Here is a 13,872-nt window from a genome sequence, read left to right as displayed (position 1 = left end):
TATTCAAAATTTTTTTTTGAATTTTTTTAAAAAATTATTTATTATTTGTTTTATAATATTGTAAATGCATATTTTAAATGTTTTATAATATTTGTTTATTCAAACATTTTTTTTTATTTTTTAAAATATTTATTAGTTTTTATAATATTTTAAATGTTTTATAATATTTTTTATTCAAACGTTTTTTTAAAATTTGTTTTTTAATTATTTATTATTTATTTTATAATATTTTAAATGTTTTATAATATTTTTTATTCAAACGTTTTTTTAAATTTGTTTTTAAATTATTTATTATTTATTTTATAATAATTTTTATTCAAACGTTTTAAAAAAAATTATATTTAAAATTATTTGGTATATTATAAAACATTTAAAATATTATAAAACAAATAATAAATAATTAAAAAAACCGTTTAAATTAATTAAGAACTAAATAATAAAAAATTATATTATCATTGTCTCTAAATTTTACAAATAATTATTTAATACAAATTTAATTGTACAATTGAGACTGATCCATTCATTAATCAAAATTATATCTATGTTTATAAGTATGATTGAAGCCTTAATTGGTGTTGCTCTTGTAAATTATTTAGTTATGGCGAATCCAGAAACTAAGGTTGGAAGAATTTATTTATCATACAAATTACTAACCACCAAAGAAGAAAAAAATAAAGAAAGAAATGAAAGGAAGACTTGAGATTGGACTACTTGGAAGGTGGACATTTATTCACAAATTATTTGGTACATTGTATTTTAATTATGCCTACTTTCACACCCAACATGATATACCATTCGTATTCCTCTTTCACTAAAATAAAACTTTACTTAAAAAATATTATTTTAATTCAATCTTCTCTTACCTACTCAAATTCTATATATTTTGACACCGGTGAAACTAATCACACAATATTCACAATTTTTTTTATCTCTTTTGTGCGTTTCAAGATATAATAACCGATTCCATAGATCTATGTAGTTTCAAAAAATAATATATTTATCCTATTATTAATCAAGGATTTCGTATATAGCTAGAACGACCCTCACAAATTGCGACTACTAATTTGTTAAGAATTAATTGAATTGAAGCTATAGCGTCATCATTTGCTGGAATTGAAATATCTGCAAGACCGAGATCGCTATTTGTATCGATTAAACAAATTGTCGAAGAGTCGTATATTCTTCTTGCTGATCAACAATGATTACAATTTTAGGCAATCTTGTCATATATTTAATCCTGCCCAGATATGTTTGGAAGCGAGATAGTTGTCTCTTCAATATTGTTGCATCTCTTTTCGAAAGACAATAAGCAGCGAACAATAATCACCTCCAAACTTTAAAAAAAAACGAAGGACTCCTTATCCTGCTTTTGCCAGAACATCAACCAAGGATTCCGCAATATCCACGGTTTGTAATTTCTTTCCATCTACCACTCCAAAGCAACACACAAACTAGATCAATTAACTAGCGGGGCTTTCACCAGCTAACCATACCACAAATCAGCGCCAAAGCTCTCGTAGCCACAATCAGTAGAGATAATAAACCACAAGGCACTTTTTTCCATTTCTTAATGCCCCTCTAACAAAATGCATGTTTTATAAAAGAAAATGCAGATTTGGATTCGTTTGCTTGTAATCAGGACCACCAAACCAATTCACGGAACTTGAAAACTAAATAAATACCTTGACACAAACCAGCCAATGTTTGGCCCAACCTGGTGAACTTCATTCCCATCCACCAACATTTATTCCTCGATGAAGATAATATTAAAAGGACTGAGTAGTTAATTAAATGATTTAAAATTTGATTGATAAATTTTATTTTGTATATTAAGTTTCTCCCATATCTACGTATTATGTTTTCCCGCCCACCGGATTAAGGGTAATTGAAATAATTAGAAGAAGAAGTGAAAGTAATTCATGGTTTAATTTTAAGATATATTAAACTAGTTTACATACCCATGCCTTGATTCTATATATACTAATATTTTCAATAAAATGGTATATTAAATTTCTCTTTTAGCTTCAACCCAAATTTTTAAAGTCATACCAAATTTTTTATGGATATTAAAATTCCTATTTAAATATCAAAATTTCCCCTTTCTCACCCGTACGAGTTTGTATCAAAATTTCTAACGCTATACTAATATTTTTAATGAAACCATTAGATTTTTTGGTATATTAAAATTCTTTTTTGTAGCTTGTAGTCTCACCAATAGCTTGAACCCAAATTTTTAAAGTCATACCAAAATTTCTATGGATATCAAAATTCCTAATTTAAGATCAAAATTTTCCCTTTCTCGCCCGTAAGAGCTTCTATCAAAATTTCTAACGCTATACTACTACTTTTAATGAAACCATTAGATAGTTTGGTATATTAAAATTCTCTTTTCTAGCTCGTGGTCTCACCAATAGCTTGTCTATGGATATCAAAATTCCTAATTTAATATCAAAACTATAATGTTAGATACATGAAATTTTGATTTTATTTAATTTTCACTAACCACTAACACAATTATGAATATAGCATCATTTTACTTTCACATATTGCATACAAAAATAATTATATTTATCTAATATATATATATGTATTTATTTCTTTAAGTACGTACATTTGAATCAAAATCAAAGTTTTATATGTAAAATAACACTAAATCAAAGTTTATGTATATTTTTAAAATTTATCTTTTATTTTTTTTAAAATTCACTGGTTTAACATTTTAAAATAAAATACTAATTTTCAACAGAAAAAAATTGAAAACAAAAATTTTAACTGCGTTTATAACAGAATTGATATTTTTAAATCTGAAAAAGTAAACTACCACATTTGATCATCGATAAAATAATGAAAAGCAATGCAATATTAAAAGAAAAAACAAATCCAGTCCCCAAACAGGCAGAGATGTGGTGTTTCCACATGTTATTTGAAACAAATGTCTGACTTTTCTTAGAGAAAACAATTTACGAGGTTGCTTAATAATGGATTAGGTGTAACTAATCTTCTTCATTAAGTTTCAACTAATCACCTCAAATTGTTATTATAATATGTAAAAAAAATATTACTATATTTAGGCTTTCCATTAAAAAACAATATTCCCAAATTGACATTAATTAGAAAATATGAATAGTTAATAATTGATTAATCTTAACTCGACTGGTATAAGCATTATTGTTAATTTAGGAGAATGTGAGTTTGAATACGCTAAAACAGAACCTATAATAAAATTAATTATAAAATTGTTAAAGATTAGATAAAAATTTGTATAAAATATACAACATAGTGGCTCTAAGGTGGCGTGCATATTGTAAATTGTCTTTTAACATTTGTCAAAGAATGGAAATTCTCTAACGTGCATTACCATAAAGTCTAATTTTATGCATTATAAAACCTCATTTTCATCTTCTTACTTCATAGATCACATTTGTCATTAGACCAAAGTATGGCTTCTCTTTTACCACCATCGGTGGCCATATCCGGCGGCAGCGACACCGCCACTTCTTTCCTTCCAAAAACTTCCCAACTTTCAATACCCGGTAAACGAAAGCCAAACTTCATATCCAAACCAGTGTCATGCAAAGCCACAAATGGTGATGATCAAAACAAGTTTGATAGAAGAGACATTCTCCTTGGCCTTGGAGGTCTTTACGGCGTATCCTCGCTTAACGATTCGTTAGCATTTGCGAAGCCGGTCACCGGCCCGGACTTCACTCATTGCGGTCGACCGGACCTACCTATCGGTGCCGCAAACATCAATTGTTGCCCACCGCCGTCGACGAAAATCGTGGATTTCGTCCTCCCTCCTTCGAATGCCCCATTACAAACTCGGCCAGCAGCTCATTTAGTTAATGATGATTACTTGGCTAAATTTTCCAAGGCCATTGAGCTAATGAAAGCTCTCCCTGCTAGTGATCCACGTAGTTTCATGCAACAAGCAAATGTTCATTGTGCTTATTGTGATGGTGCTTATCATCAATTAGGGTTCCCTGATCTTGATCTCCAAGTTCATAATTCATGGCTGTTTTTCCCCTTTCATAGATTTTATCTTTATTTCTTTGAAAAAATATTAGGGAAATTGATTGATGATCCAACTTTTGCAATGCCATTTTGGAATTGGGATTCTCCTGCCGGCATGCAAATGCCTGCTATTTATGCAAACCCTAATTCTCCCCTCTACGATAAGCTTCGTAACGCTCGTCATAAACCGCCGACCCTTCTCGATCTCGATTACAACGGCGTTGATGAAACCTTGTCAAGTAAAGATCAGATATCGAGTAACCTCAACGTCATGTATAGGCAAATGGTGTCTAATGGGAAAACTGCTAAGCTTTTCCTAGGGAATGCTTATCGTGCCGGGGAGGAACCGGACCCCGGTGCCGGTTCCCTTGAGAACATCCCTCACGGGCTGGTCCACATTTGGTGCGGTGACAACACGCAACAGAATTTTGAGAACATGGGGAACTTTTATTCGGCCGGGAGAGACCCTATTTTCTATGCTCATCACTCAAATGTGGACCGGATGTGGTCGGTTTGGAAGACATTGGGAGGGAAACGAACCGATTTCACCGACTCAGATTGGTTAGACTCGGCTTTTCTTTTCTACGATGAAAATGCTAATCTTGTACGTGTTAAGGTTCGTGATTGCCTTGACACTAAGAAATTACGATACGAGTATCAAAACGTCGAAATCCCTTGGTTAAAAACCAAGCCAACACCTAAAAGGGTTATAAGTAAAGTGAAAAGAGCTTTGGGAGTTGCCAATGCGGCAGAGACAAAGAAAATGGTTGTAAGAAATTTTAAGTTCCCTCTCGTTTTAGACGATATCGTCAGCCTCGAAGTTGCGAGGCCGAAGAAATCAAGGAGTAGAAAAGAAAAGGAAGAAGAAGAGGAGGTGTTGGTGATTGAGAACATCGAATTTGACCGACATCAAGTGGTGAAATTTGATGTGTACATTAACGATGAAGATGACACGGTGATCGGACCAGACAACACCGAATTCGCGGGGAGTTTCGTCAATGTGCCGCATAAACATAAGCATGGGAAGAAAATGGCAACATTTTTGAGGTTAGGGTTGACGGATTTGCTGGAGGAATTGGATGCTGAGGATGATGATGGTGTTGTGGTCACTTTGGTGCCTAAATTTGGTAAGGGTTTAGCTAAGATTGGTGGCATCAAAATTGAGTTTGCTCGAGATTGATCTACTAGTTTCATGTTTTTTTAGACAAAATTATTAATTGTCTAATGTTTTGTTTGTTTATTGAGATGTACTATTACTATCTCTTGTTTTAGCAATAAAAAAAAATGAGCATTACTTTATTTGTGATGTTGAAATTTTTTTTGGTAGGTATATATTTATTATAGGGATCGAGTTAAAGTGATTCTGTTACTATTAAATGGACAAATTTAATTTTTATTTATTAAAAAAATCAAATAATATCAAATTTTAATAGAGTTAACATTTACTCTTTAAAAAATATTTTTCATTGTTTAACAGATAGTTACTGTTTTGAAATCTTTTATAGTTATGCAAGTGAAACATTTTGTTTGGAGTTGAATTGCAAATGAAAAAAAAAATTTCATGTATTTTTTAAATAGTAAATGTTACCTTTGTTATAATTCGACCTTATTTGATTCTTTTCTAATAGTATATGAAATAAATTGATCCATATATAATAATAAAGAGACTAATTTGATTACTTTTATTATGGTCACAATACCATGCACCAAATTCTTTAACATATAGTTAATATTTTGAAAGTTTTTACAGTTTACAAGTGAAATTTTTTTCTTGGAGTTGGACTGCAAATAAAAAAAATCATGTCACTTTTTAAATAATAAATGTTGAATTTACGACTTTTTTACCCAAATAAAAAATATTGGCAGGTGCCGCCTGACATATTGGCAGCACCAGACTGAAGTGTGATGACCTAAAATATTCAGGGACCTGACATGTAAGTTTCCCAAAGGTGTCATCTGACAGTGTCATGGCACGAAACCTTAAATAGGGTTAATTGCTTTATAAACCCTCATTGTTTATTATTTTCTTTTTATTCCCCTTCAACACCAAAAATAGAGAGGCCTCTTACCAATTAGTCCAAAAAGTTTTTTCTACTAAAAAGTATTTTTGTAAAATAGCCGATTCCAATTGAAAATAAATTTTATTTATTTTTCAAAAAATAAAATTTGTCGTTCAAATTATGTCTAACATAGCAGTTAATGATATTCATAGTAGTTTTCTTTTGCTCACATTATATTTGGAAACAATAAATTTAACTAAAAATTATAATTTATACATAATAAGATTTTTCTAAAGCTTTTATATTTATAATTTTATACCATGTACGTAAATCAAATTAATAATAAAATTATAATTATAAAAGTTTTAGAAAAACCTTTCTATTTTTGGTGTTGAAGGGGAATAAAAGGAAATAATAAGCAAGGAGGTTTATGAAATAATTTACCCTATTTAAAGCTTTTTCCCAGCAGCCAATTGAAATGGAAAATTTACATATAGGGTCCCTGAATATTTTAGGTCATCACATTTCAGTCTAGTGTCGCCAATATGTTAGGCGGCACCTGCGGAACACTTTTCGTAATTAATTTGTTTCTCATACCATTTTCGTAATTAATTTTTTAAAAAATATTATTTGGGTAAAAAAGCCTTAATTTACACTTTAACATTATTTGATTTTTAAAAGTCCATGAACTAAATTGATTTATTTAATTATAGAAAGACTAATTTGTGATAGTTCCTATAATCAAGGGAATTAGCAGGAACTTTCATCGATTTGTGATTCAACATTTGATAAAATTTGGTATATTTTACTTTTACAAGCAAGATTTAAATATCGTTACAATTTTTTAATTCTTAAATTTTTACTCTTTTTTATAAATATTTGATTTATTAATAAACAACCCTTTGAATTAGATTAAATGGATTGAATGAAGATTAGATTTCGAATTCAGAGGAAGTGAAGGTCATGTAAGTTTTGGGGTATGGAATCAACATATCATATCGGCATTGAGGGGAACACAAAATTACTTATCTAAAATATAAAAATTAAATGGGCAATCTAACCCTTCAAGAAAAGCATACTTTGCCCCCCTAATATGACCATTTCCATTGAAGCCACTTGCATTTTTCTTTCTTCAGCTAATGCATCATATGTTAGAAAAAATGGGTTAGTTTCTAAGTATAAAAATGAGTTGCATTTTTTTTTTGGTTTATTAACAAAGTCAACCTTAATTAATAATTATCTTGAGATTTGTCATTAGGGTGCACATTTTAATCCCCAATTTTCTTTGCATGATTTCATATAAAATTTTCTAGTCGTACACTTGAATTTCTGAAAAAATATAATGAAAATCAAGTTGGGTTTTATTTGATTTTTTTAAAAATATTTTAGGACAATTTTCGGATTTTTAAAATAATATAAATTGTATGACTAAATACATATATAAGGTGTATATACTTATTTTGTAATGAAATTAAAGTTACTATAAATATTTAGAGAAATTTAGTATTCATGCTTTATACAATTATTTAAAATCGTACAAAAGAATTATTTCTCACAAATTATAGAATAAAGGAATTTAAAATCTAAAAAACATCATATTCCCTCTCCCAAAACATTTCATATATATGAATGATGAATGTACAAATTCTTTTCTTAATATAAACAATGAAGGGAATATTTTATCTACGAGAGAGGATTATATAAAATAGAGTTATTATCCATTTCTAATATAGTTTGATGTTATATTAACAATTTCATCTTGAATTTATGGATTTTCATTTAGATTTGATTTTTTTCAAAATGAAAATACTTAGATTCAAGATGAAAATGTTGATATGGCATTAAACTATTGACAAAAAATATACAAAATGGCGTGACGTCACTGTTTCATACAATCATTTTTTTCTTATCTACACCAAAAAGTGTAACCCTCCAATTCATTAAAACAAAACCGTGACGTTTTCCAACTAAGTAGGTCCCGTCTTACAAGTTGGACACGTGTTCTTTCGAGATGCCATTCTTCGTGGCTTATTTTTCCTTCTTCTTGGTGTTGGTGTTGCCTCATTTCTGAAAAAAGAAAAGAAAGAAGAAAACATTAATAATTTTACATTTTTGTGTAAAATAGAAGTTCATTTTGAGTTGAATCAATTTGGGTTTTGATTTTTTTTAATTATTTTGAGTATGAATTGTTTAAGTTTGAGACTTGAGTTTCTCAAATTGGATCATTATAGGTTTAAATCTTTCATGTTATCTTTTCAAATTATTTCGATTTTGAATTGTTTTGGGTTCAAAATAGTTTTCTGGTTTGTTGGCTTTTTTATGCTTAAATTAAATTGGGTTGATTTTGGTTCAAATTTATCGGGTTAGGCTTTCATGTTTGGGTTTTAATTTTGGCATGTTTAACTTAAACCCTAATTACTAATTATAATTTCTAAATAGAGTTGGCAAAATAACTTAAACCATCATATCCCGATTCAATTAATATAAGGATTTCAGACCTAAAGTAATAAATAAAACCAGGTTTGAGATGGTTCATATATTTATAAAAGGAATCGAATTAGATCAGTTAATTACTGGTTTTCGGCCTCCTTCTCAATTTCTTGAGCCAATTCTTGTGTCAACTTCTCAGCACGTTCATCATGTCCGCCGGCAAATGTGTAAACCTGGAAAGCGAATTGGAAAACTCTCCATAGCAACTTAACGCCACCATTTTTGTTTTGCCCATCACCTTCTCTTCTCTCCTGAAATAAGTCCCAAAAAACACAATGGAAATCCCAATTATGATAAGCTCGACATATATACACACGAGTATAATTGAGTCAAGCTAAGCTCAAGTCGTAAAAAAAATCCAATTATGAGAGTGGAGTTAAAAATCGTAGAAAGTTATGGCTCAATTTGAAATTCGGGTTTCTAAGCTCGATTCAAGCTCCATTGAGTTTCATTCTTTAGGGTCAAGCTCAATTCAAGAAAAAAAACCAATCTACTTAAACTTGCTAAACTTGTTTAGCAAGTAAAGAATAAAATCAATTTTCGTATTCAACTTCAAGTTCGATTATTTATGATTGTGCTCGAGATAAATTCAAAAATTTTCAATATATTAAGCTCATAAGCTATTAAGTATTAAGATACTCAAATTTAACTCGTTTGAATTTTCAAATTGCTTGAGCTCGGCTCTACACTGATAAAAAATATTGGAGTTTGGAGTTACCTTCAATGCCAACTCCATGCAATCGGAGGAAACGTCAACCATGGTTTCTTTGATTCGCACAATAATTTGGAAGTCAAATTCAATATTGTAGCCCTTAAATATCTTGGCTTCTTCATCTTTGGTTCGCTCCAAAGCATCTATGTCACCTTTGATCTGAAAATTGTAACATAACTTGAGCATTTTAATGAGTTCTTGAAAAATGGCTTTGAATGCAATGTTATCAAAGACAACAAGTCCAATATTTTGTCTTCCAACACTAAATTTGTTGAGGAGTATATCTTCAACAAGTCTAATATTATTTTTTAATATGGGTTTTATCTTCCAACACTAAAAAAAAAACTCTAGTATTTAAAAACGTGGCATGTTAGCTAAACCCTCACCAAAAAACAGTACTGGACGGAACGGTCCTATAATTTTCAGGTAATACGGAAGAGCCAAAACGGTACCTTAGTGAAGGAACGAGAAACCTTGTCAAGTAGTTGTGGCAAAGGAGGTTCAATCTTCAGGTTCTTGAGTTCTTTAATCATTGATTCTAATTTGGAGTAAAGTGTAGAAGATGTCCTTAATGCTTCCAACTTTTTTGTTGGGAAATCTTCAATCCTTGCTAGAACCTGCGATCCATAAACATTGGAGGCTAAACATCGATTTTGATTCAGATTCAGATTAAACCCAAATAAAAAATGTTATCAACTCTTATAATAAACCCACGTAGTCCCCAACTTAAAATTATCAACTCTTATAATAAACCAAATCAAAATAACCCAAATTCAAAAAACTTTTAACAACAAACTTAAATTAAACAAGCTCGAAATTACCTGAGTTTCATCTGTTAGGTTCTCGAGAACGGATTCTACTTCTTTATAGAACTGAAGCAACTCATTCATGTCCTTTGTCTTGAACTTTCCAATGGCACCTTTGAGCTCATAGATTGATTTTGAATACTTCTCAACATCTTCTTCAATTTGTTGGAAATAAGCTGATCTGAGACCAAAAGGAATAAATATGGTAAGTCAATGTGACTTATATTATTTGGATTATTTGGATTGGAGTGTGAGTATCGGAAATTTACTTCTTTGTAATCTCTGCTAATGCATCAGCCATGCCTTGCCCACTGCTGTTGTTTTTAACCCCACCACCACCTTTTTTTTTACCAAATGCTTTGCCTTGCATTGGAGATCCTTCTACTTTGCTCTTGAGATTCCTATATAGGTTACCCATATGACTTGATCTCTTCAATCTAGTACCTCCTCTCTTAGCGCGGACAGATTTTCCTCCGGGAGGCGGAGGAGGCGGCGGATTAGCCCCACCATTTGCCTGTGACCCGGGTGGCGGTGGTGGTGGCGTTGGTCCAAATTTTTTCGTAAGCGTTCTGGATAGTGAGGGTGCTGGTGGTGGTGCTCCTCCTCCTCCTGATGCAGAAGGTACTGGAGGTGGCGGAGGAGGGGGTCCCCCGGATGCCTCCGAAGTTGACTTCCCCGGAGGAGGAGGTGGCGGTGGGATTGCTGTTTCAGTTTTGGGCACTTCTGGTTCTTTTGGCTCCAACTTCGGGGATGGGGGCAATGGTGGTCCTCCTGATACTACATTTTCCTTCGGCTGCAAGGAAGCAGGCGGTGGCGGCGGAGACGGTATTGTCGATGAAACTTCCGCCGATGGTGCTGGTGACGGTGAAACTTCAGCTGTTGTTGGTGCTAATTTAGTATCATTGCATCCATCATTACCGTTTTTAGTATTATCATCATTAGAAACCGGCTCTTTTAGTCTCTTATTTTCATCAATGTGACCTTCGTCTTTGTCAACAATGGATGCATTCATCACTAAAGATCCATCATCACCCTTTGCTTCTTTCTTTTCTTCTGCATTAATCACTAAAGATCCATCATCACCCTTTGCCTCTTTCTTTTCTATTTCTTCATCGTCGACGTTGATGTCTCCGACACTAGCGATCTTCTTTGGGTTCAAACAACTGGGAAGCTGAAGCCCAAAACTCGGAAACATATGTAACTTGAGTCGCTTAACATCCGTCGAATTCAATTTTCCCACCGATTGAACCCTAAAAGAGAACGTAACGGACGAAGAATTCGGTTCATCAGTCGCCACTTCCGGGATGACCGATGTTGGGGAAGAGCAACCGGAGCTTATTTTCGAACAAGATTTCTTCATTTCCTTCTTGAACGAGTTAGTTTTAGGATCCAACCCTTTGTTTCCGCCCCCCTCGTCGTCGGGGGCGGCTATATCGAATTGCTCTCTGGCCATTTTGATCAACACATTGAGTTCCGCCATGGCAAATTCAACTACCAAAAAAAGAAACATGAAAAAGATGTAATAAACAAAATAAAAATCAAGAAAATCGAAAACCCATTCGAAGAGGAGATTACGTACTTAGTTTATCAACATTTTTGCAATTGTTGTTCTCATATATATCATATTTATTTTTGTTTATCCGCTCATCATTCATCTTTGATGTGTTATCTCCAAGTTCTTGCAATGCCTTGCAAAAGTGTAACAACATCTGTTTATGCAAATTTTTTCATATAGATGGTTAGATTATATGATATAAATCAATATTCAATCTCTCAAAAAATTAGAATAATTTAATTGTTATCAATTTTAAAAATATAAGAAAATTAGCTTGAAACATATATTAATTGATGAAATTTGTAAGTTTTGAAGACTAAATTTATTATTATATCAATTAAAATGATGTAGAATTAATGAAAAAAACATACTGTTTTCAAAATGGGCATAAATTAAATTGCTCAACATGTTGTTGAGAGAGAAGAATTTGGTGAAATCATTAATTGCTCAAATCAAACCTTATCAAGTGGTAATCTTTTCAGTTCTGACTTGTGGAAATGTGGTAAGCTTCCAGGGTAGAACTTTTGGAGATCTCTCAATGTTCCTAATAACAACTGTCAGAAATTCAGGATTTAAGGGATGTAAGATAAGAAAAAAAAGGATTAATTTGAATATAAAAAATTGTACAAAATTGGAGATGTTGATAATACCTGATGTGTTGAAACCAAGGTACTACAAGGTGGTAGGTCAATAATGTCGCGAAAGGTTACAACTTTTTTCCGAAGTTCCATTATAAGAATGAAATTACATGCGGGTTGAGATGAGCTATCCTTTTTGAAACGAGAACGCATCGTTTTCTTCCAATTCCTGTTTTCCATCGACTTCGGATACGTTTTCAATCGCTGCGAAAAATATCGAATTTTCGATTAATTTTTATATGGATTCATATATTACTTATGTCTGAACAAAAATTACCTGGCCAAGTTTTACTGATTTGCTACCAAACAACATTGACATTGATGACAAACCACAGCAAATTGGGGGCATGATTATTAGACCAAGAAGGTAATAAATACACAATAAAGGAAAAGCTTTACAAAGTCTTCAATGGTGTTGGACTAACATACAAAATATAAACATGTATACATGAGAATGACAAAGCCAATTCAAATTCCAAACGTTTTGTCTGTCAAAAAGTGAACACTTTTTTTGTTTACAGATAAAAAAATTTTAAAAAATTGAAAGAAAACTAGTTTTGGGGTTTGTTCATAAATTTAATTGTTTATTATTAGTATTATTTGCATGCAAAGTATCAGGAGAGATGAGCTAGATTTTTGGCCTGAAACAACAATAATAACAACCAAAGTATACTTAAAATGACAAAGTCAAACATTACTTACTGTAATAAGACAAGTCAATGATAGAAAATAAATAGATATATTTATGGAGGGGGGCATCTTATCTGTCTTTTGTCAATGCCTATGGTTTTTTTCTTATATTGCTACGTTAGGTTTTTAACCTCTAACAAGATCATGGTAATGGGTTTTATCTTTGGAAGGTGGCCAACTAGTCTTTGATAATGGGAATAAAAATGTAATTTATAATTTTATAATTTTTGAAGAGATTAAATAATAATTTATCATGGGCGGAGAGGACCGCTTCCTCTTTTGTTATTCCTACTCTAAAGAAATTGGGGAGAAAGAAGGGACCTGAGACTGGAGCTTAATGATGATGGAATTGAATTTGAATTTTTTTATATCTTACTTATGTCCAAATGGTAAAGGAACTTATCATCGTCATCACATTTAGAGTTACATTCTTGAAAAACCAAATACAAATTTCAGATAAGATAATGTACTTACTATGGATATGTTATATAGGGAAGTAGCTTAGAGGAGGATGTGGTGGAGATCAATGATGGTTCATCCTACTTAAGAGGAGAGCAGTATTGTGCTAATAGAGAATATGGGGAACAAGGTGGAGAGAGACGAGAGAATAGAGAAGATTGGTAGATGAGAGAGATTGTAAGGTAAGAGATGAGTGAACTTATCTATTCTTAAGATGAGAGAGAATTTATATAGGTAATCAAATAGGACACATGGAGGTTCCTAATCAGTCCCTTCCAAGATCCTTGTTAAATGAGCAATGTGATATCTCTTAAATTAGACCAAATGGTAATTGTCTTATTGTATAGATTGTTTGTCAAAGATGGCTGACTTGTGTATTATTAAAATCTTGACATAACGGTGTTTGTGGCGGAGCCATGCTAACAGTGTTAGGATGGCAAAGCTAGGGGATGATGCTATAGCGGAGGTAATCTCATCAAGCTTGGACAAGACAAGATAAATTTGGCTT

The 13,872-nt window shown here is 31.9% G+C and overlaps 2 protein-coding genes across 2 annotated transcripts; one reads left to right on the top strand and one right to left on the bottom strand.

Annotated features, from left to right (window-relative positions):
* The first annotated feature begins 3,407 nt into the window (after window positions 1-3,407).
* LOC107891789 (polyphenol oxidase, chloroplastic-like) lies at window positions 3,408-5,302 on the top strand. The gene has a single exon (NM_001326791.2). The coding sequence runs from the start codon at window positions 3,440-3,442 to the stop codon at window positions 5,192-5,194; it is 1,755 nt and encodes a 584-aa protein (NP_001313720.2). The 5' UTR covers window positions 3,408-3,439; the 3' UTR covers window positions 5,195-5,302.
* Window positions 5,303-8,584: 3,282 nt separating this feature from the next.
* Window positions 8,585-12,394, bottom strand: LOC107892612 (uncharacterized protein At4g04980). Its single transcript, XM_016817676.1, has 8 exons — window positions 12,228-12,394; window positions 12,036-12,131; window positions 11,602-11,731; window positions 10,292-11,513; window positions 10,038-10,203; window positions 9,669-9,833; window positions 9,223-9,375; window positions 8,585-8,755 (listed from the first exon to the last, which is right to left on the bottom strand). Exons 1-8 carry the CDS (start codon window positions 12,366-12,368, stop codon window positions 8,585-8,587), a joined length of 2,244 nt encoding a protein of 747 aa, XP_016673165.1. The 5' UTR covers window positions 12,369-12,394.
* Window positions 12,395-13,872: the final 1,478 nt, after the last annotated feature.

The sequence above is a fragment of the Gossypium hirsutum genome, chromosome D09 (genome assembly GCF_007990345.1).
Source record: "Gossypium hirsutum isolate 1008001.06 chromosome D09, Gossypium_hirsutum_v2.1, whole genome shotgun sequence".
NCBI classification, from domain to species: domain Eukaryota; kingdom Viridiplantae; phylum Streptophyta; class Magnoliopsida; order Malvales; family Malvaceae; genus Gossypium; species Gossypium hirsutum.
The sequence above is the reverse complement of the archived record's forward strand: the minus strand, read 5'-3'. Positions and strand labels throughout refer to the sequence as shown.